We start from the raw sequence: 27,134 nt of genomic DNA, 5'->3' as shown, positions 1-27,134 counted from the left end.
GGAGGGTCGGGGACAGGAGGGCTACGCCTCTGGGGCGCCAGGCCGAAGTCTAGGGCACCGGCCCTGGTCCTGCTGCTGGCAATGTCCTTCGTACCTGTTTATTCTAGCTCTGCGGCCTCGGGGCTAAAGGGAGGGGGCCGGAGAGAGCCCAGAAGCTTGAACTCCTGGGCTGGAGGGAGGCTCTGGGTCTGTGTCCCTTGCCCCTGGCGCAAAGTCAGCCCCCCAACTGCAAACAAACTTTGCCGCGCCCCCGCCCTGCGCGGTGGCCCCCTCCCTCCTGGAGCGCGCGGCCGCGAGAGCTCACACATGCGCAGTGCGGGCCCCGCGCTGCGCCGCGGAGCAGGAAGCGAGCGCGGCGAGCGGGGCGGCGGGGCTGGTTAATTGGCAATTAGGGGGGAGGCTGGTGGCTGGTGCGCGTCAGCGGAGAGAGCGCGTCTGCCCACCCCCCTGCGTCCGCCCCCACCCGGACGGCTGCCCAGGGGGGGAGGTGCCCTGCACTGCGGGTTGAGGGGTGGGGGTGGGGGATGCGCTTCTCAAAAGCCATCTTGTGCTTGGAGAAAAGGGGCCTATTGGTGCCCCTCCCCTGGCCCAGCGCCCCCCCCCACCCAAACCGCGGCCGGCCACCCCACCCGGAACGGCCCTCGGACCTCTTCCTCCGCCCTGGACGAGGACTAGCCCAGTCTGGGGGGCAGAGGTGCGAGTTGGGGAGGCCCCAAGCTGGGCGGGGACTGGCCAGGCCTGGCCGCTTGCGGGGCCTCCTGGGTGCGTGGAGGACTCCAGGACTCCAGGGTCGCCGGGCTCCTGGGCCTGAACCTTCCCACTCGGGCACCGGGAAGGGCCTGGGCGCTCAGGATCCTCTGAATAATTGGTGCTAATGGAGTGTTGTATAGTCTTAACCTGACACATATGGCTTCATAACACAGTGTCTTAATTTCTTCCAAATGTACATGGCCCTGAATGCGTTGCCTTTTGATATATGACCCCGCCCTGCTCCCCGGCCTGGGTCCTAGGCAGCCCCTAGCTGTTGGAGCCTCTTTATAAAAGGGCAGTGCACACCCAAAGGGTGGCACCTCCAGGCAGGCACCCCCAGGGCTTGCGGCAGGCCACAATGTGCCTGGGGAAACCCTGGGGGCAGACTCAGCTCAGCTTGTGAAAAGAGGTAGCCCCCTTGCCCAGAGGCGCGACCCCTGGGTGCCTGTGCCCAGCCTCATGGGGGAGGGGAGCCCTCCAACCCTCCAAGGCCTCCTGCCCAGACCGACCCACCGCCTTGGGGCGGGGGCGAGGGTCATGCAGCAACCCCCCCTTTTAATCAAATTCTTCAAATATACACTTCGCCTTCATTCAAATCAACCCCCTAGGGTCCAAGCTGCTGGTGAATCTTCCCTGCCCTCCCCCCACCGCCCCTACCCCTCCTCTCCTGCCCCCCCAAAATTCCCCTTTCGCAGCCTACATAAAGGCCTCTGAGGTATTCTCCCCCGGGAAAAAATGGCATTTTCGCTCCCCCTTCTCGCCCCCACCCCCAGTAGGACTTGTGCGTCGGCAGAGGCATCTGCAGAGGGGCTAATTTCGCGTTCCTGTTTACGGTCGGGAAAAGCTCGGCTCTCCCCAAATGGGCCCAGCCGGCCGTCTGCTCCGGCGCCGCGAGCGAGCTCTCCCGCCGCCCCGGAGCGGCCCAGGGGCAGATGCTTGGGGAGCCAGGCCGCGGCCGGCCGGGACCCCGAGGCTGTGGCACCCAAAGAAGGGCCAGGAGAATACAGGCGGACAGTGGCGAGGCCTCAGGAGGCCGGAAAATGGGAGCCTTTCTCCTGGCGGAATGTGGGAGCCGACCCGGTGAGGCCTCTTGTTTCTCTCTTTTGCCTGTGTTTTGTCCGACCCCACCCCCGAGTGTGGCCGCAACGATGGTGTGGGGGGGGGGGGCTCAAGTGTCCTTTGTTTGCCCGAGTGGATGGCAGTTTTGGGAGGGCCACTCAGGCCAGTGGGGAATCACCTGAGATCGAAGGGAGGCCCCCCTCCCTTCAGAGGGGCGGGCTTGGGGGAGGCTGGGGTAATTCTCTCTTGTCTTTCTCTGGGATTTAACTGAATATGCTGACGGCGAAATTTTGGGGTGCTAGGGTTGGAGGTTAATGGGTTAACAGCATGGTCCTGAAGCATCATATAATATATATGTATTTCTTAGTCATTGATTTTCTGTCATCTCCTGGCTTTTCTGTCCTGCAGACCCCTACCTTACCCTGCGCCCTCACCCCCAGGTGAGGAAATGGGGGAGACAGAGAAGGCTTAGCAGCTATGGCTGGGCCTGGGTTTCAGGCCTTCAGCCTGGCAGGGGCTGCAGTGGGCCCAGTCTTCTGCGGTTACTTTCGCTTTTCCTTCCCTTGCCCCCTGGCCCTCTCAAACAGAAGCAAAGAGGGACCACCAGTGGCACCCCCCACCCTCCTGCCAGGAGTTCCTGTAGATCCAGTCCTTGGTACAGGCAGGGCTGAGATTATCTAATAATAGCCAGAATGGCTCAGAATAGAATCTGGCTCAAGGACTTCCCCCAGCATATGCAGGGCTGGGGCTGGAAGCCTCCTGGAGTCCTCAGCGTCCCTGTTAAGAACCCTCTCTCTGGGCACCTCAGGCCTGCCTGGGGCCTGCCTCTTTGTCAGTCCTGCCAGCCGCTGTATTTCATGTGCCGATTCCTAACTCGGAAGAAATAGGCAGAGCAAACCCTTTCTCTGCCGGCTCTGACAGTTGTGATCAGCAGGGAGAAGGAGACCGTGTTTGCAGAAGGTGACCTTGTTGGGTTAGCTGTTGTGTTTGGAAAGCAGGCCCTGTAGCTTTGTATGTTGTATTTATTATGTACAGGCTCAAATGTGCACCCAGACTTCAGCATGAATATATATGGACTCATGTTTCCTTCAGTGGTTAATTGTATATTACCATGCCTAGATTCACTCAAACACCGTTTTATGTGCATGTGAAATTTTTTTAGCCCTGGATAGAATGGGATTTGGGCTCCTGGAGGCGCTGGGTCCACCAAGGAGGTGCTCTGTGGCTGTTTTGCTAAAAACATGTGTGTGTGTGTGTGTGCGCGCGCACACGTGCACACACGCTGGGATCGAAGGATGCGGGTTCCAGTAACCAGAGGATGGCACAAAGGCTTTCTCAGACTTTATTTATTGTTGGGGTTCAATAAATAACAAACCCCGTCTGCTTTCTCTCCACATCTCTCCCAACAAATTTCCCCAACTCAGAGACCTATTTTACCAGGAACCCCCAGTTGTATTGAGAGTGAATTCTGTGGGAAATTCATTCCTGGGCACCATGCACCAGCCAGCACTTCTGAGCAGCCAGAGCTAGGTCCTGATGCTGGAGGCCTCTCTGTGGCAAAGAAGAGAGGGGAGTAGCTCACAAGGCGGCCTCTGGGCAGAGGTCTGGGGAGCTGCTGACAAGGGCCTTGGGAAGGCTGGTACAAAAGGTGAACCTCAGGGTTAGGAGTGCATCCTTGGCCTGGTGTGCCCATGAGAGGCTCTTGAAGGTTCTCTAGATGCCCAGATCTGGTTACCGACCACAGGAGTGCATTTTAATTCTCTCCACTACCTGAGCCAGGGTGAGGCGGCCGAGAGATGGCTGGCCACTGCGGAGCAGCCGAAACGAAGCTAGGCCCCGCTGGCCGCGATGGGCCTGGAGCGCTGCGGCTGTGGATGGGCCGAGTTTGGGAATGAACCGGCTTCGTTTTCCCTTCGGGGCCACAAAATGACAAAGCAGAGGGGAACTAGAAATGTCGGTGGAAAGCCTCATAAATGAAAGCAAGGACAAGAGTTGGACCGGAGGGGTTTTCTGCCTCTCCCTGGGAGATCCGGTTCCTCCAGGCTGCGGGTCTAGGCACGCAGCGGGCGCAAGGGCTCAGCCTTCCTCCACCTACCCTTCGCGACTCGGTATTCGGAGAGGAGAGCAGCATGGGCTATGGTGTCTGGTGCCCGGGGAGCTAAGGGGGCCGGTACCCCAAGCCGGTGCCCGGTCCACGCGTCCGTCCCCTGCAGCCCCTGTTTATTGTGTCTGCGAGTTGTTTACTTGTTTTGTCTACTGCCACCCTGTGTCAGAAACCCGCCAAACCAGCAAACTCGCCCAGGAGAACAAAGTCCCCATGCGAGGTGGAACGCCCTCCCCTTTCCTGACACCCCCCCTCCCCACACCGCCTTTGCCCCCTCCTCCCTCGATTTCCCTTTCTGAGAGGAGGGAGCACAAATTGTCCTAAAATAGGGCAGCTGTTTATAGGGTCCAGGGAATGGGAATGATGGGGACACCATAAACCTCAGGGTGCCCCGTGGTGGAAAGATTTGGAGTGACGGAACAACTCTTCCCTGGCGTCACCCTCCCTGAGGAAGTTGAGCCGCCGCCCCCACCCCCACCCCAGCCCGCACCCCCAAGCCTTTCTGCCAAAGTATTCCTGATTCACAGGTTGTTGGGTTTTAAATCAGGATAATGTTGTCAGATTCATAAAACTAGATAAAGCATGTCTCTTTCCCCCCACTCTTCCCTCTCATCAGCGCCCCCAAAATAGCAGTGAATTGAAGCAAATCCTACAAAGTTAAATTGCCCCATTCACTAAAGATCCTATAAATCTCCAATGCCACCAGGTGTAAAGTCAGAGAGGCCAGTGTGCACCTCGACCATGGCGTCTGGTGAGCAATCCTACCGGTCTCCCCAAAGAAGCAGTGTTCTCCTTTCGGAAACCAATCCCCCTGCCCAGCTTGCCCCCTCTGCCCACCAGCACAGATTAAATGGTTCCTTTGGGTCTGCAAACAATGAAGGGTAAAATTCTTTGTGGAGAAATGAGGACTCTGTTTCACTCTTGGCTTATTGTTCCAGAACGTACTAACATTTTATTTTCAAGTGGGCCAAGTTAGCCCAGGGAAAGAAGGGGAAGGAAGGGGGCGGGGACAGAAAGTGAGCAGAGAGGCAAGACACCCACACACAGAACTCTTGCCGTCTATAACTTTTATGACCTTTACTATTTCCTCATGACAACTCACTGTGACGTCATAAATGCTACATCCTTGAATTTTACAATTCTCATAAACCTCCAGAATGGCTTGAGGCTGTGCTCTGTGTCGAGTGGTGTACCAAAAATCCAGAAGCTTTGCGCTTCTTTAGGCCCTGTGTAGAGGTGCCCCCTACCAAGGCCCCTCCTTTATTATCTGACACCCATTGAGGCCCTATTCTGGGACTCAAGAAAGTCTCCTGAATCCTAAATCGTTTTTTCTCCTTCCTTCTCGGCCAGGCAGGGCCATTTGTCCAGTCCCCCCTGATATGTGGCTCCACACACCCACCTGTGGGGGTGAGAACCGTGGTGTCCTACCTGCTGATTCCACACACCCTGCCCCCGCAGCAACTGATATTTTCAGCTGCTTGTGATAGAGGTGGGAGACTTGGGGGCCAAGCGCCCCAGAAGCCCTGTACAAAGGATTTCTTCCAGATGGGACCGGAAGGGGGCTCAGTGCTGAGTGTGATGGGACAGGGACGCCTAGGACCTATTTCACGTTTTAACCTGAAGCCAGAGAAGTAAATTGAGAAGCCAGACAAATGCCGCTGGTGGGTGTGAGGTTGTGCTGCTGAGGGTAGCAGCAGTAAGTGGGGTAGCTGCGAGAGAAGGTCCGGCAGAAATCTGGAAAGAGAGAAGGAGGGGAAAAAACATGACACAAACTAGGTATATGCGTCATGCATATACCTTTCTCCTCTGTCTAATTGCAAATAAAAGCCAGAACAGCTCAGGAAGTCGCTGGACCTCTTCTTAGCTCAAAAGTGAGTCACAGGCCAAGCCTGGGAGAGGAGAGGTGTTGGGGTAGTTCGCAGCAGTCTGACAGGCCTTTTCCTTTCCTCTCCCTGTAGACCACCCCCCTCCATTCAGGAGACCAGTCTAGGCCCAGTCCCCAGAATAGCAGCACCCACAAATGGATCCATTTCCGGGTTGGGTGTGTCAAATTTCACTTTGCTTCAAGTGTCTCCATGCCTGAATTTTGAAAGAAGGAGCAGTCTTTTTTTCTTTTTTTGGAAAGCAGTGCATACATTGTGTGTGTGTGTGTGTGTGTGTGTGTTTTCAGATAACTTCCCCAACCACATTTATGAGAAATGGGGGTCCTCCCTTGGGTGAGCCATGCTTTGGTGGCACCCCAGGTGCCTGTGTTCAGACTCTTTGGTGAACTGGGAGACCCTGCAATCTTTTTACTGCACGTCCACAGAGATCAAAGGCGCTCCTATACAAAACACCAGGCTTTGGGAGTTGAGTTTTGTTTTGTTTCTTAAAAATTTAAATAAATAAAAAAATCTAATCATAATCCAGTCAGGCTAACTGGGCAGTCACCATGGAACAGCAAAGCCTTCATCAAATAATGTGATTGTGAAGTAAGCTGAGCAATTATTGAACTGGGCTTTCTCGCAAGAGGGACTGCAGCCCTCACCCAGTGGCACAAAAGGGGCTGGTGTGGCCACTGCACCTCTCCAGCTCTGGAAATCTAGAATTGGGGTGGGGGTGGGGAGCGGTGGTGCTGGGGGAGGCCGCTTCAGTGGCTTCCAGGAGGGCCAGGCTGAGTTCTGGTGGGGCTGTTCCAGAGCCCCAATTTCTGAGCGGCTGGTGGCGTCAGAGGCCCCAGCTGCAGCCAGGAGCAGGCAAGAATGGAGTGTGTGTGCGCGTGGGTGGTGTGCATGCCTGCAGGGGTAGGTGAACTGAAAACACCCGTGCACAGAGTTGGGTCATCTGGGGAGACCAAGGAGAGGTGGCCCACCAGAACACAAACCAGGGGGACCTTTAGAACCGATGGTCTGTTCCCAGAGAAGAACACCAGTCTGAGCTTCCCCATACCAGATACCACCCACTCCTTATAAATGAATGCATGCGTCAGAACAAGGTGGGGGAGCAAAGGCAGGCAAGGTGAGCCCTGCACCCAAAGAACCTTTTCAGGTCACCGATCAGTCCTACCCACCCTCTCCTAGGTCCCCAACCTTTCTCTGGCTGGATGCCGAGCTAAGCCAGAACTGGGGTGCTTGACTCTCCTGGGGAAACTCCAACAATCCAACTTCCATGGCAACCTTAGGGACACAGACCCAAGGTTGCCCCCCAGTAGGGGCCAAGATGTCTTAGAGAGTGAATTCCATTCTTATAATTATCATTCAGGGCAAGCATGTGTTTTGGATTGGGGTGGTGGGGGACAGAACGGAAGCAGTAAGCAGCAATTTCCCCCTTTTTATTCCTCCCCTTTTTTTTTGAGTGGGGGAGAGGAGAGGGTTCAGAACTGTTTGTGAATCCACTAATTATAGCTCTGAAATTAAAGATAATCTATGTTTGACTCTCTAGCCCTCTTGGAATTCCTGCTGCCCACCAGGGGAGAGGGCACAGCCGCCTGAGACCTGGGGGCTTGAGGGGTGGGGTGGGGGGCTCTAGGTGTACGCTCGCTGGCTGATTTCTCTTGGCTTGTTTTAGGGAAACAAAGAACAAGTTTCTACACCACCACCTCTCCTCTTCCCAGGACTTGTGCATATTTACCGAGCTCAACTGCAGTTTTAATAAAACATCTGTTCTTGCTTCTGCTGATGAGTTTCCATAATTGTTTTCAGACAAATTTAACAGGAAAATATAAATACGTTTGGAAAAATCCAAGTCCCCAGCTTTCCCCCTATACATAGGCATTCTTTTGCCCCCCAAATTAAATGAACATAAAATGGGAAAAGGGAAATATAACCCAAAGGAGGGGAGCTTGAGTTTATCGGACAATTCTCCCCCCTTGGAGCGAATCTTGCCAGCAAATGTTTGCTGCCTTATTGCAGGTCTAGCTGAAAGGGGGCAGCCGTCTTTCTCTGGGAATGGGAGGTGATGGGGAGAGTGGGTTGTAAATGAATTTTGAGGCGCTTCTTTAAGCAAGGGGGAGTAATTTCTATTTCTCCTGCTCCTTCCAGCATTTCTGCCTCCCCCCTCCCACCTCCAGCAGCTGGTTTCTGTTCATTATACATCGGAGAGACCTTTCCATCTCTGCCCTCTGTTTAGGGACGTAATAAAACACTAAACTTTCCGGGCTGAGACTTACATTCTCTGCTCCTTATGTCACCCACCCTCCAGAGCCCACAACCTTTAGGCCCCCAAAGAGACTATTCCCAACTTTGGGGCCCCTGCCCCCTTCAGGCTTGGTTGAGGAGGGGCTGGGGGGAGGAAGCCTGGCACCCCTGATGGGGGCTGCAGCTCCTGTCTCCCCAGAAGGAGACCTGGCTCTGAAGATCTGAGAATTCCCTCCCTCCTCTCCCCACTCATAAAGGAGATTTTAAAATACATAGAAAATCAACACTCATGGAAAGTGAAAGCTCATTAAGACATCCTATCTTCCATCATCCAATTTGTTGTACATTGCAACAATGTAATATCTTGAAGGAAATATCACTGACATGATGTATCCCTCTAGCAATCTCTCTGAAATGGGGGGAGCGGCTTAATCTCCCTTCAGGCCACTTCAACTTGTTACAGTGTTACCCCCCAGCAGAAAGGCTGGGGCTCTTGAGTGGCTGCTTGTGTCCAGGGGTGCACTGGCTTGTCCCCCAGCTCAGTCCCTGAGGTCCTCCCCTCCTGGATGCCTCTTCCCCTCCAGGGGGCCTGGCGCCCCAGCCAGCTGTTGAAAACCTCTGCCTAGGCATGCAATGAATTTGAGGACAGCTGGAGTGGAGAGTGCTAGGCAACTCCTGATGGTGTCTGGGTGTCTGGATGTACCTGCACCCACCCCCAAGGAGAAAACACAGCTCAAAATTCCCCCTTGAATTTAAGAACTCCCCTCCACCTTTTTCACCTTGATCTCCTTGGGGGAAAGAAAGGGTGGCTCAAGGGAGAACCTTTCATCCTGACAAAGGGTCTTTCCCCTTCCCTTCTAAATGCCTACAATCTCCCCCTCTCTCTCCTGAAGGGCTGGACTGTATTTCTTAAAAGCCAATACAGATCTTCTGGCAGAAAGAGTCTTCAAGCCCGTAATGAGGTTCATGTCTTAACTAACATGCCGCCTCCTTCAGCCCCTGCGCACTGTCTGCTTTGGGGTTTGGAACTTTATTTTTCCCCTCTAGCAACACTCCAGGGAAACCTTCACGTTACAGAAGATGAATAAAGGAGGGTTTTTTTTCCTAGTGTAGTCCCGTTTATGGCTTTATTGCTGCCCATTGATTACTCTGCTTTGTTACAGAGAAGGAAAAGATAATAAAATCCTGGCGACATCCGGGTTCTTGTAATAGCCAGTCCCCCCCCCAAAAAAAAGGCAAGGGAAAATATGAGCTTTCACTGCTCCCTAGCATGCCCCACCACCCCTTCTTTGTCAACTCAAAACATTTCCAGCCTCTGCCCCGATAGCAAATTAAGTTTGGCTGTATCAGGAGAAAAACCCCATCTGTACACCTTCCGTGTCGCGGCGTCCTCAGAAGCCGTGGACACAGCTGCCTCTGGCTAACCTTGTCTTCCTTGTCCTCAGGTGCAAAGAAAAGGAGACTGTGGGCTGTTAAGAGGTCCCACAGAGGGCAGCTAGCATTTGGACAAGAGAGAGCCCCAGGACCCCTTTGCTGTCCTTTCTAAGCCCCAGAGCCCAGGTCCATGCAGGGTGCCTCCTTTCCCTTGGCAGGGCAGTGTTCCGAGGCACCGAGGCACCGGAGGGGCTTCCAATGTGAGCAGGGGAGCCTACAAGACCCTAAGGGGCCCCGAGCCCCACCAGCCTTCCCTTTCTGCCTGGTTCCTAAGTGAATTGCCCCACCAGTCTTGGCTGCTTCCAAATCATAAATTCTCACCAATATAAACAGGAGTGGCTGCTGCCTCTAGAAAGCTTCTCAGAGTTCTCTTCCTTCCTCCCTCTTCCATCACTGGCTTCTTTCTCTCCCTTTTCTGTCGTGTTTTAAGCATGTTACCATTTAGGCAAAATTGTTGTAAGAGTTTCTCCCAAAGGGAGTCTGGAGGAGGGGGCATAGGGGTGGAGGGTGCTAGGAGGCAGAGGCCAGCAGATGCTTGGCCCCTTGGCCAGAGCTCTGTCTCTGGACCCCTGAGGCTCACCTGCACCTCTAGACCTACCTGCACTTCCCTCCCACTCCCACATACCCAAGGCTCTCCACCAAACCCCTGAGCACCCTGCTTTATTGCAGTTCTTTAGACTTTTGATGTTTTTCGTTATTAGAGAAAATAATGCTGACTTGGTGGTGGGGGCTCATGCTATGTGTGTCAGACCAGAATTGCCTGGAGGATTTGGGGGGGGGGGAGCACCTATAAGCTGGGAGGGCGGGAAGCATCTCCTGTGAAGCCAACCATCAGGATGCAATGTTAGGAGGGGGCTGATGTAAAGGATGAAATCAGGTTTTAAAAGCACCCAGAGATTCTTGCCTGGCTCTGGCCACAGCACAGCAAAGTTAGCTGCGGCTGAGGGATTTCCCTCGCGTGCTGCACCCCCTCCCTGGGCCTGAGGCCCTGCGCCGCCGCCGGGACACTCGCCCCCTCCTTCACCCCCAAACCCGGACCCTCACATACATATATTTTAAAAGAAATCCAAGTCTTACTTTCAAAGCACACACTTAGTCTCAACTAGGGAATCAACAGAAGCAGAAGCGATTTTTTTCCCCCTTCTTGACATCTGGCTCGCGATTGGCTGGAAGGGGGTCAGCTGACTTTGTCATTTTGTCTGTCCTGGATTGGAGCCGTCCCTATAACCATCTAGTTCCGAGTACAAACTGGAGACAGAAATAAATATTAAAGAAATCATAGCCCGACCAGGTAAAGGCAGAGGGATGAATTCCTACTTCACTAACCCTTCCTTATCCTGCCACCTCGCCGGGGGCCAGGACGTCCTCCCCAACGTCGCCCTCAATTCCACCGCCTATGATCCAGTGAGGCATTTCTCGACCTATGGAGCGGCCGTTGCCCAGAACCGGATCTACTCGACTCCCTTTTATTCGCCACAGGAGAATGTCGTGTTCAGTTCCAGCCGGGGGCCGTATGACTATGGATCGAATTCCTTTTACCAGGAGAAAGACATGCTCTCTAACTGCAGACAAAACAACTTAGGACATAACACACAGACCTCAATCGCTCAGGATTTTAGTTCTGAGCAGGGCAGGACTGCGCCCCAGGACCAGAAAGCCAGTATCCAGATTTACCCCTGGATGCAGCGAATGAATTCGCACAGTGGTGAGTTTTACAGCTCCAAGATATAAATTAAATAAACTGAACTGGCTTTATGACCGGCTTCCCTAGAAGAACGGGCGGAGAGAGTTTTTTATGGCCTCATAAAAACAATCAGGCTCGTCTCCTCGCTGACGCCGAGACAGGGCCCCCTCTTCTGCCCCCTCTACCCGCCTCCTGGGCTCGCTGGCTGGGGCTTGGACCCCTCCAGTCCCCCAACAGATTGAAGGGCTCCAAGATGAGCAGAGGGGCAGTGATGGGGAAGGGGAGAGGGCAGGAACTAAAGGAGCCCCCCTAAAGTCTAGTCAGACAGGAGAAAGGAGGGGGGAGTAGAGAGGGGAGAAAGTGGAAAGAAGTTTCCAGGGAGCTAGGGTGCTTGGGGAGGTGGGGAAGCCCAGTCCTTGAGAAACAGGGGCCTCCTCCCCAATATGAGGAATTTCCCCCCCCAAAAAATTCAGCTTTTAGATTTGCAGCATTCTATCAGGTTCCTGCCTCTCTCCAACCCCCCACCCCACCCCCACGCCCACCTTTCTTTGGGACAAGCGCCTCCCAACCTATGGGGGAACTGAATGAAGTTGGGGTCCTGTGTGCACCCCCAGTGGGGGTGGGCAGGGCCAAGGGGAAGAGGCTTGAGCCGGAGCCCGCCCGAGGAGGGGGGCCTGGTGCTGCTGGCCCAGTTGGGATGGTCAGGACAGGAGAATCCGTCTCCAGAGGGTGCTTTGCTGATTGTTTTTAGTGTGTTTTGTGCCCGGATCTCTAGGGGTCGGCTACGGGGCGGACCGGAGGCGCGGCCGCCAGATCTACTCACGGTACCAGACCCTGGAACTGGAGAAGGAATTTCATTTCAACCGCTACCTAACGCGGCGCCGGCGCATCGAGATCGCCAACGCGCTCTGCCTGACCGAACGCCAGATCAAAATCTGGTTCCAGAACCGTCGAATGAAGTGGAAAAAGGAATCTAATCTCACGTCCACGCTCTCGGGGGGCGGCGGAGGGGCCGCGGCTGACAGCCTGGGTGGAAAAGAGGAAAAGCGGGAAGAGACAGAAGAGGACAAGCAAAAAGAGTGACCAGGACTGGCCCAGCCACCCCTTCTCCTCCGTCCTGTTCCCTGGATCCCTCCAACTCCCTCCTGATCACACGCTCTGTATTTACCACTGGCACAATCGATGTGTTTGGACTCCGTAAAACAAAATTAGGGAGTTCAATGTGGACCTGAAAGTCAGCTCTGGATCCCCTCCCTCACCGCACAAACTCCCCCGCGCCACCCGCCTCCTGCTCCTGCTCCCTCCTCGCTCGCTTGTTCTCAGCTTGTCGGCAGGCCCCTTGGCAGGCCCCTTCCCCAGCCCAGGCCTTGGGGGCTGGGGCCCCTGGACCTCGGCTTCAGGCTCAGCAAATCTCCCTCCAACTGAGGACTTGGCCCCCCACCTTTCTTGGCGCCTCCTTTTGCCACAAATGCACCCTAAAGCAGGCTCCAGGACCTGGGACCTCTGCTCAGTGGCTTCAGGGCCTTCCCTGCCTGGCTCTCAGGAGGACAGGAGGCCCCAGGAGGGCTTGCCTGGGCCCCCCCACCACCACCCCTAAGGCCTCGCCGCTATCCCTGCCCGCTCCCCCTCCCTGCCCCAGCAAATGCCCCAGGCCAGGCGAATTGTATTTAAGGAATCCTGGGGTCATTATGGCATATTACAAACTGTGACCGTTTCTGTGTGAATATTTTTAGCTGTATTTGTGGTCTCTGTATTTATATTTATGTTTAGCACCGTCAGTGTTCCAATCCCATCTTAAAAAGCAACGAAAAGAGGGAAAATTACAAAAAGAGAGAAAAAATACTAAGTGAATGACGTTTGTTTAGCCAGTAGGAGAGAAAAAAATAATAATAAAAATCCCCTTGTGTTACCCTCCTGTATAAATCCGACCTCTGGATCCGTTCTCGAATATTTAATAAAACTGATATTATTTTTAAAAGTTTACATTGGGATTTCTGTTCCTTCGCTCGCCCGCCGACCTCAGGGTGAAAGTTGGAGCAGACTGGGGCGTCCCCGCCGGCCTGCAAGCTCCCAGCCCCCTCCGCTCGCTCCCCTGCCTGGGAGCCGGCGCCCGCCGGGCCCGGTCTCCCATCCTCCTCCTGGTTGCGACGGCGGCACTGAGAGGCCCTCTCTGGGCTCCCTACACGGAGCTCCACACTCACCCTGCAAAAAAGGCCAAATAGGATTTCGCTGGGGAAAAGGAAAAAAAAAAGCCCGGGCTGGTAGGGTTGGGCTCCAGCCCCAAACAGGCCTTTCTTCCTGCCCGCGAGGTTAGGCTTCTGAGTCCAGAACCCCGAAAGGCCGGACAAGAAGATGATCCAGGCACCAGGGTGGCCCCCCAGCTCACGCCCCCCGGAAGGGGGGCCGCCACGAGAGCAGCCCGGGCCGCTGTGCCCGGCGGGCAGTTGCGAAACGTGGCGGAGGCGCAGAGCCTAGGGGAAGGAGAAGAACGCACGATTCGAGCCCTGCGGCGGCTGGGATTGAGCGATCCAAGGACGTTTCGAGAAAACCAGCGTGGAAATGGAGCTCTGGCCTGCTCTGGGACTCCTGACGTGTCCGGGGACAAATCCCTCCCTGCTAACCGCCCCAGCTCCATCAGGGTTCCTCACTCTCTCTTCTCCTCTTCTCCCCTCTCACCCGGCGCAGCCGGCCCCTCACCCTTTCCCAGCTCGGGCCTGCTCTCCCCAGGCCCAGTAGAAAGCTGAGTGGGCCGAGGAAGAGAGGTACTCTGAAGGGGGAAAAATCCGCCAGTTTCCTGGACCCTCCAGATCCCCTCCAATGGCCCCCCCTCGTCAACCCCTCCCAGTGGGGGCTGGAAGGGGGGAAAGGGGGCTTCTCCTAGCAGGGGCGGAGATTTCCTGGGTCTCTAGAGGCAGGCAGGAAAGGGGGGGAAAGGGCCCAGTCAGTGGCCTTCCAGACTCTGGCCCCTGCCTGACAAGGATGCCCAGGGCCTGACGGGGCCCAAATCCAGGAGTCCTCTTCTGCCCTCCCTTGCTTGGAGATTACTCTCCTGTACCTTGCAGGGTCCAGATCCCTGCAAAGCCTGGGCCAGAGGCCTGTTCTCAGAGTGCGCAGCAGGCCCTTCCCTCAGCTCTTTACCGTCTGTGGTAAAGTGCTGATTGCTCCCATATACTCTCCCTCATATATGTAAGCATTTCTATCCAAAGTATCTGTGTCAGGTATCACATGAGCATCCACACACAGGGACACCGAGCAGTTGTGTGCTCATTGCATCTGGCTGGCTCTGTATATACAGAGCAAAAACTGCCCAGTTGCCACGGTCTGGTCCCTGGTACAGTGATGTCTATTTCACCTGGATCCTCCCCTCACCTACAAACTCACCTCAGAGAGTCCCCAGCACTCTCTGCCTCATGATGCACCCCCTCCCACTACCTAGTTCTGCCCACCCAGGCCCCTTTGGGGTCCTATTCACTTCTCTAGAGGCTGAGATTACTTGCCCAGGGCAACAGGGACTCTCTAGTCTGTAGCCCAGCCTTGGGGGCCTTAAAAGGCAGCATGGGATCCCCACCCTCGATTTAGGGAGTCTAAGACAGCTCCCTGAGATCTCCAATCTAGGTAGGGGCCACCCAACCTAAAACCTCTCCTCTCAGTCATTTTTGAGTGCTGGGATGCCCTGGGAGTGCAGGTGAGGAGTGGGAGCATGACTAGCCAATACAAAGAGCCTCTCTGTGCACCTTAAATGAGGCCTCATCTTTCCTCAAAATTAAATACAATTTAAAAGACCATAAAAAAAAAAATAAAATAAAATAAAATAAAAGACCAGCCCAGGAGTGTTGCAGCCACAGACAATTTGTCTCCACAGGGTAGAAAATTCCGCCGCCAGCGCGACAGGCTGCAATTCCTCCATATAAGCACCAGGTGTCGCTGTGGACTCGTTGTCCCGGCTACCCCCCAGTTTCAAGAATCTTTTTTTTTTTCCCCCTCTCCCCCTTCCCTCTTTCTCTCACTCCCTCTCCCTCTTGGTTGGGCTTTGCCAACATATCAAGATGCGTTTCGCCGGCTTCCATCACTAACCTCCCGGAGGTCATCAAGCCAAATTTATGAGTGGCCGCTCCCGTCACGTGACTCTATTTAAGGCTCCCTTATTTGGGAAGAGCGCATAGGATAAAGAAAGAGATATCTCCACCTATAAATTGTGCACTTTGGAGAACAAAAAACCCCCTCAACTTCAAAGAGTCACAAATCACCCTTAATCAAAAAGGGTGCAGAAATTTTTTTTGGGCCCTCCCCGCCATGAGCTCCTACGTAGCCAATTCATTCTATAAGCAGAGCCCCAATATCCCTGCCTATAACATGCAAACTTGTGGGAACTATGGATCGGCCTCAGAGGTGCAGGCATCCAGGTACTGCTACGGCGGATTGGACTTAGGCGTCACTTTCCCACCGCCTGCGCCTTCCAACTCTCTCCACGGGGTAGACATGGCTGCCAACCCCCGGGCTCACCCCGACCGCCCCGCCTGCAGCGCCGCGGCCGCTCCGGGACACGCTCTGGGCAGAGACGAAGCGGCTCCTCTGAACCCCGGGATGTACAGTCAGAAGGCGGCTCGCCCGGCGCTGGAGGAGCGAGCTAAGAGCAGTGGGGAGATCAAAGAGGAGCAGGCGCAGACAGGGCAGCCCGCCGGACTGAGCCAGCCACCGGCCCCGCCACAGATTTACCCGTGGATGACCAAACTGCACATGAGCCACGGTAAACTTTAGGACTTCATTTTGCGCGCTCGGGTCCGCCTGGGTTTTATAGGCCATGCGGGGCAAATAAAGAAAAAAAACCTGCGGCCATAAATTTTACGATCCAGGCATCAATGGCTCGTAAAACTGTCCACTAAAAGGCTTAGAGGCTGTGTGCGCCCAAATTTACGACGACATAATTGGATCATAGGAACAAAACGTGTATAAAAGGCAATATTCAATTTTGGGGGGAGAGGGAGGGAGTTAAAAAAATAGAGGGATCTGAAGGGTGAGGAACGCGGGGCTCCCGGAGCGGGGATCCCCCCGCGGCTCCCTCCCTCCCCTGCGGAGCGGGCTCCCGGCCGGCGGCGCTCCCGGCTCGGGCGGATTCCGGTCCAACTCGGGAGGGGCGGGACTGGGGTCCCCGGGGCTCGGGTCGGGGAAGGTGCGCTCATTGTTCCGCCCGAGCCCGGGGCTCTCTCTCCCTACCCAGCCCGCAGGCCCGCCGGCGGCTGAGCCAAGGCCGCAGCGCAAAGTTTCCTGCCACGGCGGAGCCGCCTCTCTCCACCCGCCCTCGGTCCCGGCCCTGGCCCGCTAGGCCTGGCGGGCCCGGCCCGGCTCGCCTCCCCTCGGTCCGGCCACGGGTGGGGGTCCTGGAGCCAGGGTGTGGGCGCTGGGACGCTGCACTCTGCACGCTATTTACCCCTTCCTGGCTGGTGGGTGGGCGGGGGGCTTGTGTTCCAGAGACAGATGGCAAGCGGTCCCGAACCAGCTACACGCGCTACCAGACTCTGGAACTCGAGAAAGAATTCCACTTTAACCGCTACCTCACTCGACGCAGGCGCATCGAGATCGCCAACAACTTATGTCTCAACGAGAGACAGATCAAGATCTGGTTCCAGAACCGCAGGATGAAGTGGAAGAAAGATTCCAAACTGAAAAGCAAGGAGGCTCTGTAGAGGCCGCGGGCAGGCCCGCAGCGCGCCCGAGCCGGGCCCGCGCCTTCCCCTGGCGCGTCTCCGCTCGCCCCGGGCAGGGGCTGGGGCCCGGCTCCCTGGCCTCGCAGACAAAGCGCCTTCCCTTGACATTCCGCGTCCCCGTCGACCCCGGGTCCCCCAGGGCTGCCCCAGCCTGCCCCGACTCTCCCCAGCTCTGCTCAGCACCCGGGTCTCAGGGTGAGCTCAGCTGGGGGGGCTCCAGAGGGCTGTGGGCGGCCGGAGGGCTGACCGAGGAGCCAGACCCTGTCCGGGCCGCCTCTCGGCTCCCAGGCCCTGCTCGGTCCACCCTGAGTCCAGGTGAGCCGCACCGATGGTCACTTGCACCCCCTCCACACACACACACCCTCCAGCCTCGGCCTCTCCTTTGTTCCTGGCTGGCCTGGCCAGGCAGGGGGGGCGAGGGGTTGTTGGGCGGTCCAGAGGGTGTTAGTGCAGGAGCCCGCGTCAGACTGGGGTGCTTCCTAGCCGCCTCTAAACTCGCTCTTCATTTAAATGATTTACATATGAAAGGGGGCGATATCCGAAAGTCCGCCAAGGGCCCCCTCTGTTGCCCTCTGCGCGATCAACCTTCTTTCCACCGGGAGAGCCTGGGAGCCACCCCAGTCCATGCCCGCTGCATGCCCACTCAGGCTCAGGCTCAGGCCCGCAGCCCCAGCCTGCTAGCTCCACTATGTGGGTCACCTGTCACTGGGTCCCAGGAAGCGGTCCCAGAGGCTTTTGGCTGCCCCATGGTCCCTGCCACGACTTTCTGTGCCCTCCTGCCCCCTCGCTGTTGCCCAACTATTTATTGACTCCGGGTTCCTCCTGAAACTATATTTTGTCATATTAAATAAAACGACTAGAGACCAGGACGGAAGATAAAGTGGCTCCTCTCTGTTTGGGGCATGTAGTGGGTAAAGGGGTCTACATGGACTGTGAAGTGTAAGGTGAGCCCCCATTACCTTTAACCCCACCCCTCCAAAAAAATTCTAGGGGCTTTTAGATAGAGGCAGCAAGAAGAGAGAGGAGGGGGGTGAAACTGAGTTATTTCGCTGATCCTTAGCTCCAGAAGGGCCTGTGGAGAGGGAAGAGCCACGAGGCCTCTTTGCGGACTTTGCCTGGGCAGGACTGTCCAAAGCACCTAGGCCTCTCACCCCATGACCACCTGGCAGGGTGTATCTGAAAGTCTCTAGACTGCAGCAGCTGCCACCCGTGACAGAACTCATGTGCAGGGACCTGGGAGCCCACCAAATTCAGACTCTGGCCCATTTGGGCCTCCACAGATCTCTCCGGGCTGGGTGATCCCTGGGGGCAGCTGATCCCTCAGTCTAGAGGCCCATTTGGTTCCAGAAAGACCCTGGAAGGAGTTGGTCCTGCATGTGCTCTGAGCAGTTGGATGAGATGTGCCTCAACTTCCTAGGGAGCTGGAGAAGGGACCAGAGAGTCTGCAAGGTGTACCTGCCTGGCAGGAATGTTCCCACTGTCTCCCTCTGCTCCCCCCCCCACCAACCTCCTGGGCCCCAGGGCTCTAAGGGCAATTAGCTGGGAAGGAGCTGCATAGACTTATGCTGGAGTCAGGCAGTTTGCCATCATTTATCTCATTCTCTGGGCTTTGGGACTGGGGGAGTGGGGGCAGGAGCAAGGGGATGCTCTTAGCCTAGGCCCAAGCTCTGCTCTGCTCTGCGATCCTGGGGTAGGGGTGGGGGTGGAGGCGGAAGCACTTTGCTGGAGAAACAAATGTGGGAAGGGTCCATAAAACTTTACTGCATTTCCTTTCCCACCTCCCACAAAGGGGCAATTTCCTGAAGTGGAGTTTAGGACCCCTACACACTGGGAGGGGGTGGATTCAGGAGCTGAGAGCTAAGGGGCTGTCCCCGAAACTCAGAGGGTCAGGGAGCAGAAATGCTCTGGGGAGGGCGGGCCAGAGAGAATATTTATGATTATGAATGTTGATGCGCCTTGAATTTATTGTAAGACTGACTTCTCTCTAGCCCCACTCTCCATGCTACCAATCTGTCTGTTCTTAACAGGAGAGAGAGAGAGAGAGTGAGAGAGAATTTCTTCACCCCCTGCCTGGCATGTAGAGAGTCTCTACAAGTGTGTACAGAAAGAACAGCACCCATGGCTACCACCCTTCTGTACACACACACACACACACACACACACACACACACACACACACACTGCAGGCTAGGTTAGGGCTCTGGTCACACAGGGCCCTAACACCTCACACCAGGCGGCCCAGCCCAGCCCCAACTCTCTCTGCTCTCTCCCTCTCTCTCTCACTGAAATAAAATGTGTAATTTTCTTCAGGGAGTTATTTTAATTTTTTCTCCATGCTGAGGAAAACTATCGAGCGAGCAGTGAAGCATGGAGAAGCGCAGGCGTCTCCAGTGGATAACAGTTAACTAAGAAAGAGGCCCTGTGCTGCCTGCCCAGGGGGCTCACTGCCCAACCAGGAGCACCAAGGGCTATGCCAGGGCTGGGGTGGAGGTGGGGGGTTGGTAAGGCCCTCCTGGCAGGGTGCAAAGGCCCCACTTTGCACTGACTGCCTCTTCTCAGAAAGGCTTGGGCCTCTTCTCCCTCCAGGAGCTGGAGGAGGAAGAGGAGAAGGAGAAGGAGGACTGGCTTAACTTGGCCGGGCTTCTGTGGGTGCAGCCATTCCTGTTTGTCCTCCCTGCTCCCCCTCACAGTCAGCAGGCTTGTACCCAGGCCTCAGGCTGGGCTTCAGCAGCGTGAGCGGCACGGACAACCAAGCCAGAGGCTTCGGAAGGACTCTCCTGCACTGTACTTCTCTGGCTGTTGGTAGAGGGTACTGCCCAGACTCTTGCTTTCCCCCTGAGCAGATTCTTCCCTTCAGGGGTTCAGGGTCTGGATGGCACGTCACCATCTCCAGTCAGCTCCCTAGTACAGTCTCCAAGGATCAGAGTTTGGCGTTGCTCTGGGGGAGTTGCTAGAGGGGCCTCAGGGTCCCCAAAGAAGACCTTGGAGCCTGCCCCTCCACTTTGCCCTGGAACCCACCCCCTCTGGCAGCAAGAAAGAAGGGGCAGAAGCTTGACTTACCTTCCCGGGGGAGTGGGAAGAGGGGGACACGGCCCGCTCTGAGCAATTAGAGGAGAGAGGAGACAAAAAATAGCAAGAAAAAAATCAAACCGACCTTGAAGGCGACAGGTCCTTATGGAAATAAGTAAGTAAGTAAATAAATAAGGATCCACCCTCTCCCCCCTCCCCCCTGCAAGGAGGAGTGGGGGTGGGGCAAAGGAGCAGCACTAGGGCTTTTTAGTGTAACTGAGCATTAGAGAAATACGCACGGCTTCTATGTGAATTTAGGAGTTTGAAACTTTTGGGGGTTATTTATGTGAACGGCCCGAAGGCAAGCCCGTGAGTGGCTCTTGGGGGACCACGTGATATCATTAAACCAAGTTTTATGGTGTAGGGAGAGCTGACAACCCCACAATATATTTACATCATATATAATCTTAACTGTCCAGCCACGCAGCTGCTGGTGCGGTTTAATGCTAGGGACAGAGGGCCTGGCAGTTAGAGGGGATTACGGCGCTGGGGATGGTGGTGAGAGAGGTTACATCTTCGCAAATGAATCCCAGGCGAATGCTGTAAGTTCATTTTCTCATTCTCTTCCCTACGACCCTGTCTCCTGTTTACCAAATTCCCCCCTCTGTAATTGTAATGGAAGCTGGTCTCCTCATTCAGGGGAGCGAAGAAAGCCTCCCCAGGCCTCAAGGCTGTGTGCAGATTGAGGGTAGAGGAAAAATAACGGTTGGGGCAGGAGGAGAGGAGAGAGGGACGCTGGGTGACCTGAGAGGATGGGGTGAGTGTTTGTCTCCCCACACTAGCCCTTCTCCCACACAGGCTTTTCTGATTCCCCTCCTCCTCCCCGGGGTGGGTGGGTATGTTTCTGGGACTGTGTCAACTCTGGGTCCCCTCGGTCTAGGGAGGGGTGGGTTCAGGCCTTGGCCAGAGGCCCAGGGTCCAGGTATGGTGGAGAACCCCGGAAAGGGGACCGAGAAGAAGGGCTCTCGGGGTTTCTGAGTCGGAACTGGCAGAACCATCTTGGAGGTGGCTGGTTTAGCTCAGGGATCCTGAAGCAGCCCCTCTCCTGGGCACCAGGCGTGAGTGGGCAGCTCTCCCAGCCTGGGTGGTAGCCTGGGAGTGTGGTTTGTCTTGCGCCAGTGTGGTTTCCTTCTGCCCCCTCCTTCTAGCTGCTGGAGTTTTTCTGGCTGCCTTTGCCTTTGAATCTAGACCCTCCCCACCCCTTTCAGGCCCAGAGGTTCCTGCGCTGAGTGGTGGATGGGTGTCTGCCAGACTGGCCCTGAGAAACCTGGCTCAGAGGAGAGAGCAGGGTCTGGACGGAGACAGGGTGCAGCCAGAGGGACCCAGTTTAGACATTGTGTCTGGGGGGGGGGTCACTTCTCAGCCTGGGACTCTCTCTCAGGAGGTTCCTGGGAAGGAGGAGCCCAGGAATGAATAGGGGGGTGGGAGGCACGTGTCCTGCAGCGAGCATGCACCCCCACTCCTTCTGGCACCACCTTGAAGTAGACCAAGGCAGCCCAGCTCCTCCATGATAGTTCATGCCAGAGGGGTTCCACAGCAGGGCCTGAGGCAGGCAGGCGGGCGGTGCACAGACAGCTATGCTTACTAGAGGGGAAGGGGTGGGCACCCGCTTTGTGAAGAGCTCCCCGCTCTCAGGTGGGAAGGCCACCTTGTCACAGCCTGCCGCCCGAGGGACAGGGGAAAAAGTAGGGATCTAACCGTGAAAGATCGAGGCCAAGCCTCTCTGAGAGGGGAGAGGAGGCCCCAAGACCAGGAGGGAGCCCCCTTCCTCCCTGGCTCCAGCCTGCGTGTGTGCGAGAGTGCTCAGCGTCCCCCTCAAGGCCTATTTGGGCCCCCTCCTCCGTCGCCCTACCCCTTGACTCCTTCTCCCCCAAGCCTTAGGACCCCAGATCATCCCTCCCATTGCCCATTAGAAAAGTTAACGCCCTCCTTTCCTCACTATCGTCCACGTTCTCTTCCCCACAATCTGTGAGTTTTAAAGGTTTCAGGGAAATTTCCAAGTAGAGGGGGTAGAGCGGAAGAAGTTCCCCTTGGGCTACAACTTGGTCCCCCCCCCACCCCCTAGGCCTCCGAGCCCTAGGGAGCCTCCCTTCCAGGTCTTTAAGCAAAAATGTGACCAGCGCCTTAAGGAGAGACCCACGCAGCTGATCTCCCAGACCCCTAGTCCAGTCTCGTCCCAGGCCCTTCCTCTGTGTAGACAGGGGTATGAGTTTGTGTATTTATGATTTTCAGAGTATTGGGGCGGGGGTGTGGGGAGGGGGGTGTTCAGTAACTTCCTCACCCTTTTGTGTTCCCTAGGCTCAAAAGTTCCATTTAAATACCACTAGCACCCCGCCCACCTTACCCATACCTCCAGCCCCTAATTAAAATCATGTGCACCTCTCAGCTGTTTACTGTTGAGTTTACTATTTACTGTTGTCCATTCCATCTAAAAACAGAACCAGTGCACACAGGTCTGAGAGTCTTAGTTTTCCGCACGGACATGCTCTTGTCTCCCACTCGATTTTGAGGTTTCTCGGGAGGGGAGGGGGGATGGGCTGTCAACCAGGTGCCAAGGTGCCCCAGCCAACCCGGAAAACATTTAATTTTGTTCCTAGTTCTTTAACCCGAGAGAAAAAGGTCAAGCAACCAATCAGGCATGCGCTATGCAGGGTCACATGGCCCCCATCAACCAATCAGCGCGAAAAGTACTTGGGTCTCTGTCTCCCTCTTCCCTTCCTACCCTCTCCCTCCCTCCCTCCTCTTCCCCTCCCTCCCTCTCTTCCTCCCATCTAGCTCCCTCCGGGTCACGGATACTAAAGGGAAGAGTGATGCAGAGAACGCCCATTTTCACAACACACACACACACACCACACACACACCCCACACACACACACCCCTGAACCAGTGCAGTTCCGAGAGGTCTTTGGCACCTACCCGCGGATTCTCACAAAGCTGTATCTTGATGGGAATTGTACCCGGACCTGGAGTGCTGAGGGTGCCCTCTGGATTTCTCCTTCACCACCGTGATCCCATTCAATTCTCTGGGATTTTTTTTCCCTCTGGGATATTTTTTTAATTAATTTTTTTCTCACTGAGATTTTTAAGTGTGGGCTCAGGTGTGGATGTCCACTCCTGTCCTTCATTCAGATTCCGGCGAAGTCCGCACACGCCAGCCCTCGACCCCCACCCCCGCCCTATACACTTACCTTTAATGAGTTTTCCTTCGTATGGGATCCTCATCTCATGGGGGCGGGGTTTATCTTTTTGGAAATACCCCAGAAGACCCTAGCGTTATGGTTGATAAAGGAAGTAACGGGTGTGGAGACTTTTTAAAAGTTGTCTTTGGCACCTCTGGTTTGTTGGATACCTTTCAGCCAGTTCTGAGTTCTGAGAAAGGGAATGAGCATGGAGAATCATGGGACACACACACACACACACACACTTCCTATTAGGCAATGAATCTGTTTAATAAGATGATGATGATGATGATGATGATGATGATGATGATGATGATGATGATGATAGACTACGTGGTGTTCCTGTGTCCTGGTCAATAGCTATGTACAGACACAGCCAGTAAATGTATAGTCTTAGTTTTGTGTTTCTGTGGGTCAGGTCAGAAGGAGCAAGGGATGAAAACTTCTTTCTGAGTGATAATCTGCATGGTGGGCTGGGCCTTACACCAACCCACTCATGGTATATATCTGAGCAGACTCCATCCCCACCCTCAGTCTCTCCATCTATGTTCCCTCCTCCCAATTGATCCCCTGCTCTGATGGAGCGTTCTGATGGGCCCTGCCACCACCCAGATCTCTAAACCCTCCTCTGGTGACACTGAGGTGCAGGGATAGGAGGGGAATTCTGAATCTGAACTGGGACTGTCAGCACCCCCCTGTTTGATTATCTTCTTGATGGGGATGGGGTGCTTTGGGGGTCAATTCTGCAGGCCAATGGGGGGAGGGAAGGATTGGCATGAGAAACCAGGAGGACAGCTTTTCTGAGAAACCATTGAACCTTCAGTTTCAAAATCATGTTCAAACACATGGCTCTTACTTTGCCTCTTTATGAGTTAGAAATAAAGCATGTACACTCTTTTCTTCTTCCTCCTCCTCCTTCTATCCTGAATAGTGTGGTGGTGGTGGTGGTGGTGGTGGTGGTGGTGGTGTGGTGGTGCCTGAATCCCACCCTCACCTCCACTATAGACCTCTTTTGATAGATCACCAGATCCCATGAAAGATGGGAAAAGATACACAGAGGGGGTTGACTCTGCTGAGGCACATTGGGATCTTTAGAGTGTTTGAAACCATTCTGATGTCCAAGTAGACTTTCTTGGTCTCTTAGACTCTTCCTCTCTGTGTGCAATTGCTTGAGGCTGACGTTTTGATAGAAGAAATGTGAGATGTCGTTCTGGGTTCCCTTCTATCAGGGAAAGGAGAACTTACTGTGAACCTCCTCCTTGGTGGTAATGGCACCCCTAGAACTCTTTGAGGTGGAGAAGGTAGACAATCTGGATTCCGGACCCCAAGGTAGGGCTTGTGGAGTTAGAGATTTCCATTTCAGGAGGAGACTAGGCTGCTAGAAGGCCAAGAAAGCACATTCTTCCCTACTCCTTTCTTGCATTCTTCATCCATGTAAGCAGCATGACAGTGGGTTCTGACTTCTACTTTAGCTCCTTTCGTGAGTTTCCAGGAACTCAGAGAGCCTTTAGGAAAAGTCTGGGCGAAGGAGCCTGGAATTCTCTTTGTCTTTGAGCCCTACTCTTGGATCTATCTCCCTCTTCTATTCTTAAAGTTTATTGAAAGGAAGGGCACAGAGGGGTACAGAGATCACCAGGGAAATACCTGTCCTGGCCCTGTGGAGAGGGGAGCAGAGGAGATGCAGTTTGGGGCTTGGGAAAGTTGGGCTTGATTATTCGATACCTTGTTTAGCCCCTGATAACCAGACCTTCAGCATCTACCATGGAGGGGAAGTGGAATAGAAGGCTTTGAGCATGCTGTGGATCTGATATAAGGAGGAGACTCCTTCTCCACCCCCACCCTCCACCCCTGGGACACGTGTAGAGAAAGTTCTACCCCAGGTACCTTTCAGGGCGACAGGCACTTTCTAGAAATCCCCAGCTCCCAGCCACTTGTGTACAGCAGACTTACATGAATGTGTATGAAAGAGCTGGTATTCTGGTATTGGAAGAACTCAGGACCCTTCTGAGTGCACAGTAAAGACGTCTCAGAGCTCTTGTTGCTCTGAATTTTCAGCTTCCCCTCCCACCCTCCCACCGCTGTTCTTCCCAGGAGCTCCGCCTGCAGACCACTTGTCCTCTTCAGCCTCCCCCCTTCTGCCTCTGTGGGAAATCCAAACCCCAAACCATGGCACAGAGGTCCTTATGGATGGGAGGTCTCAGGGACCCTCCTGTCCTGTTGGCCTGGATTGGGTTATGGGTGTGGGAGGGCAATCTGGGGAAGAAATGCCAGATCCCCTTTTCAATTGAATCCCCATTGCTGGATGCTTTGAACTCCACTCCAGACCCTTCAGATTGCTGCTTTGCTTGGGGAATGGTGGGAAAAAAGCAATCTTGTCAAGTGAATAGTTCTTTAAGAAGTCAACTTCCTAGCTGGAAATCATGCCTGGGTGCATAGTGCATCTTGTGTGTGTGTGTGTGTGTGTGTGTGTGTGTGTGTGTGAATGGAGGGAGTAAGGGTCAAGCCCTTTATTTTAGAGTCTGTGTCTCCTCCCCCCTGTGGAGCATGGGTGTGGGCCAAGGTTTTTATTGAGGGCACTTTTCCTGTCCAGAGCAGCTATGGGTCATAAATGCCCAGAGGAGGCTGTTTTGATCTGGCAACTTCTCAGGAAGTGGCATCTAAGGTTTTCCTTTGTAAACCACTCTCCCCCTGACTAGCCAGCTAGATTGGATTGCATGTCCCTCAGGGAGCCCACCTGGGCACTCTCCTCACCTCTTTTACCCAGGAAACCAGAGGGGAGAAAGGAAAGGCGGTCTAGAGCCCCAGCATACTCCACCTCCGGTAGGAGAGTCCTTGCTCTAAGAGTCTCCACTAGCTGCCTGGACATTGCTGGGACATCCTTCTGTAGCAAATGGAGCCTCACCTTTATCCCCCGGAGCCGGTGCCTCCTATAAAGGGGCTCTTCAGATGAGTTTTCCCAACAAAAGGTCCTAGAGTACAGGATCCATTTCCTTTTGCCGCCTGTGCAAACCCTGGTCTCCCAACCTTTTCCTGTGAGCAGAACTTGCCTTTAAGGCTGGCTGGCCACCTCGTCCTGTCCTGTTGCAGGTGCTTCACCTTCTGAAACTCTCCTTTTCCAGGGCAACTGTCTTCCTGTAATCATTTCTCCAGCCCAGTGCCCCTTTCTGGCTAAGCTGGAGGGCTACAGATACTTAAGAGAGCCCTTCCCAGGAGCTATGGGAGAGAGACAGGGAAAAAGCCCTCTAGGGCCTGGTGACAGGAAGAAACTCTCTCTGAGATCCGTGACTGGGTTTCATGGGGTTAAGCTTTGTGCAAAGTTGTGTGTGAAAGCCTGCAGCTTTCTCCCATCTCTCTCCACCCAGCTGTCTCCAAACAAAACCATATTTTACCTAAATGACTCCATTTTATAATGTTAACTAGCCGAGCGAGCCTTCCTCTCTTAAAGATACCCCAGCCCCTCAAGGGCCTTTCCCCTTAGCCCAGGGCTGGGGGAGTAAAAGAAAAAGTGAATGAAGAGCCCTCCACAGCTTCAGATTGGGCTCCATCAGGCCAGGATGCTTTGGGGGCGGCGGGGGGGGGGGGGCAGACTTCAGGGCTCATATCCATCTTCAGAGAAATGCCCCATGTGCTGGGGATGAAGTCAGAGATTACAGGAGTTCCTGGACTCTTTTCATCCATCCTCATCAATTTCCCAGAGGCTGTGGGCTGGAACACCCCAAACCCCCAAGAGTCAGAGAACCCCCCCCATTCTTAGAGCTTAGTGCAAAGATACCTGTGTTTTCTGAGAGCCCAGTCTTCCTCAGAGTTCTATTTGTAGATCATTCTGTGTCCATCTAACAGGATGGATGTTTTATACTCCTCTCTGCTCCATATTTAAACGCAGGTTTATATATCTTTAGATTTACAGATCTATAGTGAATCCAAAAGTTCTCCATCACAATTATTGTGTGCATATTGCTGATTTTTCTATGGTGGCCAGATGTGTATGTTGGGGTATATTGATACAGCTCTCTCTAAACATCTACATGAATATTG

General features: G+C 54.6%; 3 protein-coding genes across 8 annotated transcripts in view; all 3 read left to right on the top strand.

Annotated features, from left to right (window-relative positions):
- HOXC4 (homeobox C4) overlaps window positions 1-27,134 on the top strand; it is a 61,199-nt gene that overhangs the window by 23,260 nt on the left and 10,805 nt on the right. For 2 of the 6 annotated variants that reach the window (XM_075551556.1, XM_075551559.1), the window contains exon 1: window positions 1,708-1,830. The exons of the other annotated variants lie outside the window; for them this stretch is intronic. The gene's annotated coding sequence lies outside the window, so the exon portion shown is untranslated. Of the gene's footprint in view, window positions 1-1,707; window positions 1,831-27,134 lie in introns of those variants that run through there. 6 annotated transcript variants of the gene reach the window in all.
- On the top strand, window positions 13-13,129 carry HOXC6 (homeobox C6). The gene is made up of 3 exons (XM_075551552.1): window positions 13-1,830; window positions 10,822-11,167; window positions 11,922-13,129. The coding sequence occupies exons 1-3, from the start codon at window positions 1,486-1,488 to the stop codon at window positions 12,227-12,229; spliced, it is 999 nt and encodes a 332-aa protein (XP_075407667.1). The 5' UTR covers window positions 13-1,485; the 3' UTR covers window positions 12,230-13,129.
- Window positions 13,276-18,569, top strand: HOXC5 (homeobox C5). The gene is made up of 2 exons (XM_075551563.1): window positions 13,276-15,893; window positions 16,616-18,569. The coding sequence occupies exons 1-2, from the start codon at window positions 15,440-15,442 to the stop codon at window positions 16,828-16,830; spliced, it is 669 nt and encodes a 222-aa protein (XP_075407678.1). The 5' UTR covers window positions 13,276-15,439; the 3' UTR covers window positions 16,831-18,569.

Source organism: Tenrec ecaudatus, chromosome 6, assembly GCF_050624435.1.
Source record: "Tenrec ecaudatus isolate mTenEca1 chromosome 6, mTenEca1.hap1, whole genome shotgun sequence".
NCBI lineage: Eukaryota > Metazoa > Chordata > Mammalia > Afrosoricida > Tenrecidae > Tenrec > Tenrec ecaudatus.
Note: the sequence above shows the minus strand (reverse complement) of the source record. Positions and strands in the feature narration are given on the sequence as shown.

Bases quoted from the DNA above. Each gene is read 5' to 3' on its own strand.
- HOXC6 (XM_075551552.1), top strand. From the start codon at position 1,486: ATGGCATTTTCGCTCCCCCTTCTCGCCCCCACCCCCAGTAGGACTTGT. The intron at 1,831-10,821 runs GTGAGGCCTCTT...GCCGGGGGCCAG, and splicing joins GGAATGTGGGAGCCGACCCG to GACGTCCTCCCCAACGTCGC. The intron at 11,168-11,921 runs GTGAGTTTTACA...CCGGATCTCTAG, and splicing joins GCGAATGAATTCGCACAGTG to GGGTCGGCTACGGGGCGGAC.
- HOXC5 (XM_075551563.1), top strand. From the start codon at position 15,440: ATGAGCTCCTACGTAGCCAATTCATTCTATAAGCAGAGCCCCAATATC. The intron at 15,894-16,615 runs GTAAACTTTAGG...CTTGTGTTCCAG, and splicing joins CAAACTGCACATGAGCCACG to AGACAGATGGCAAGCGGTCC.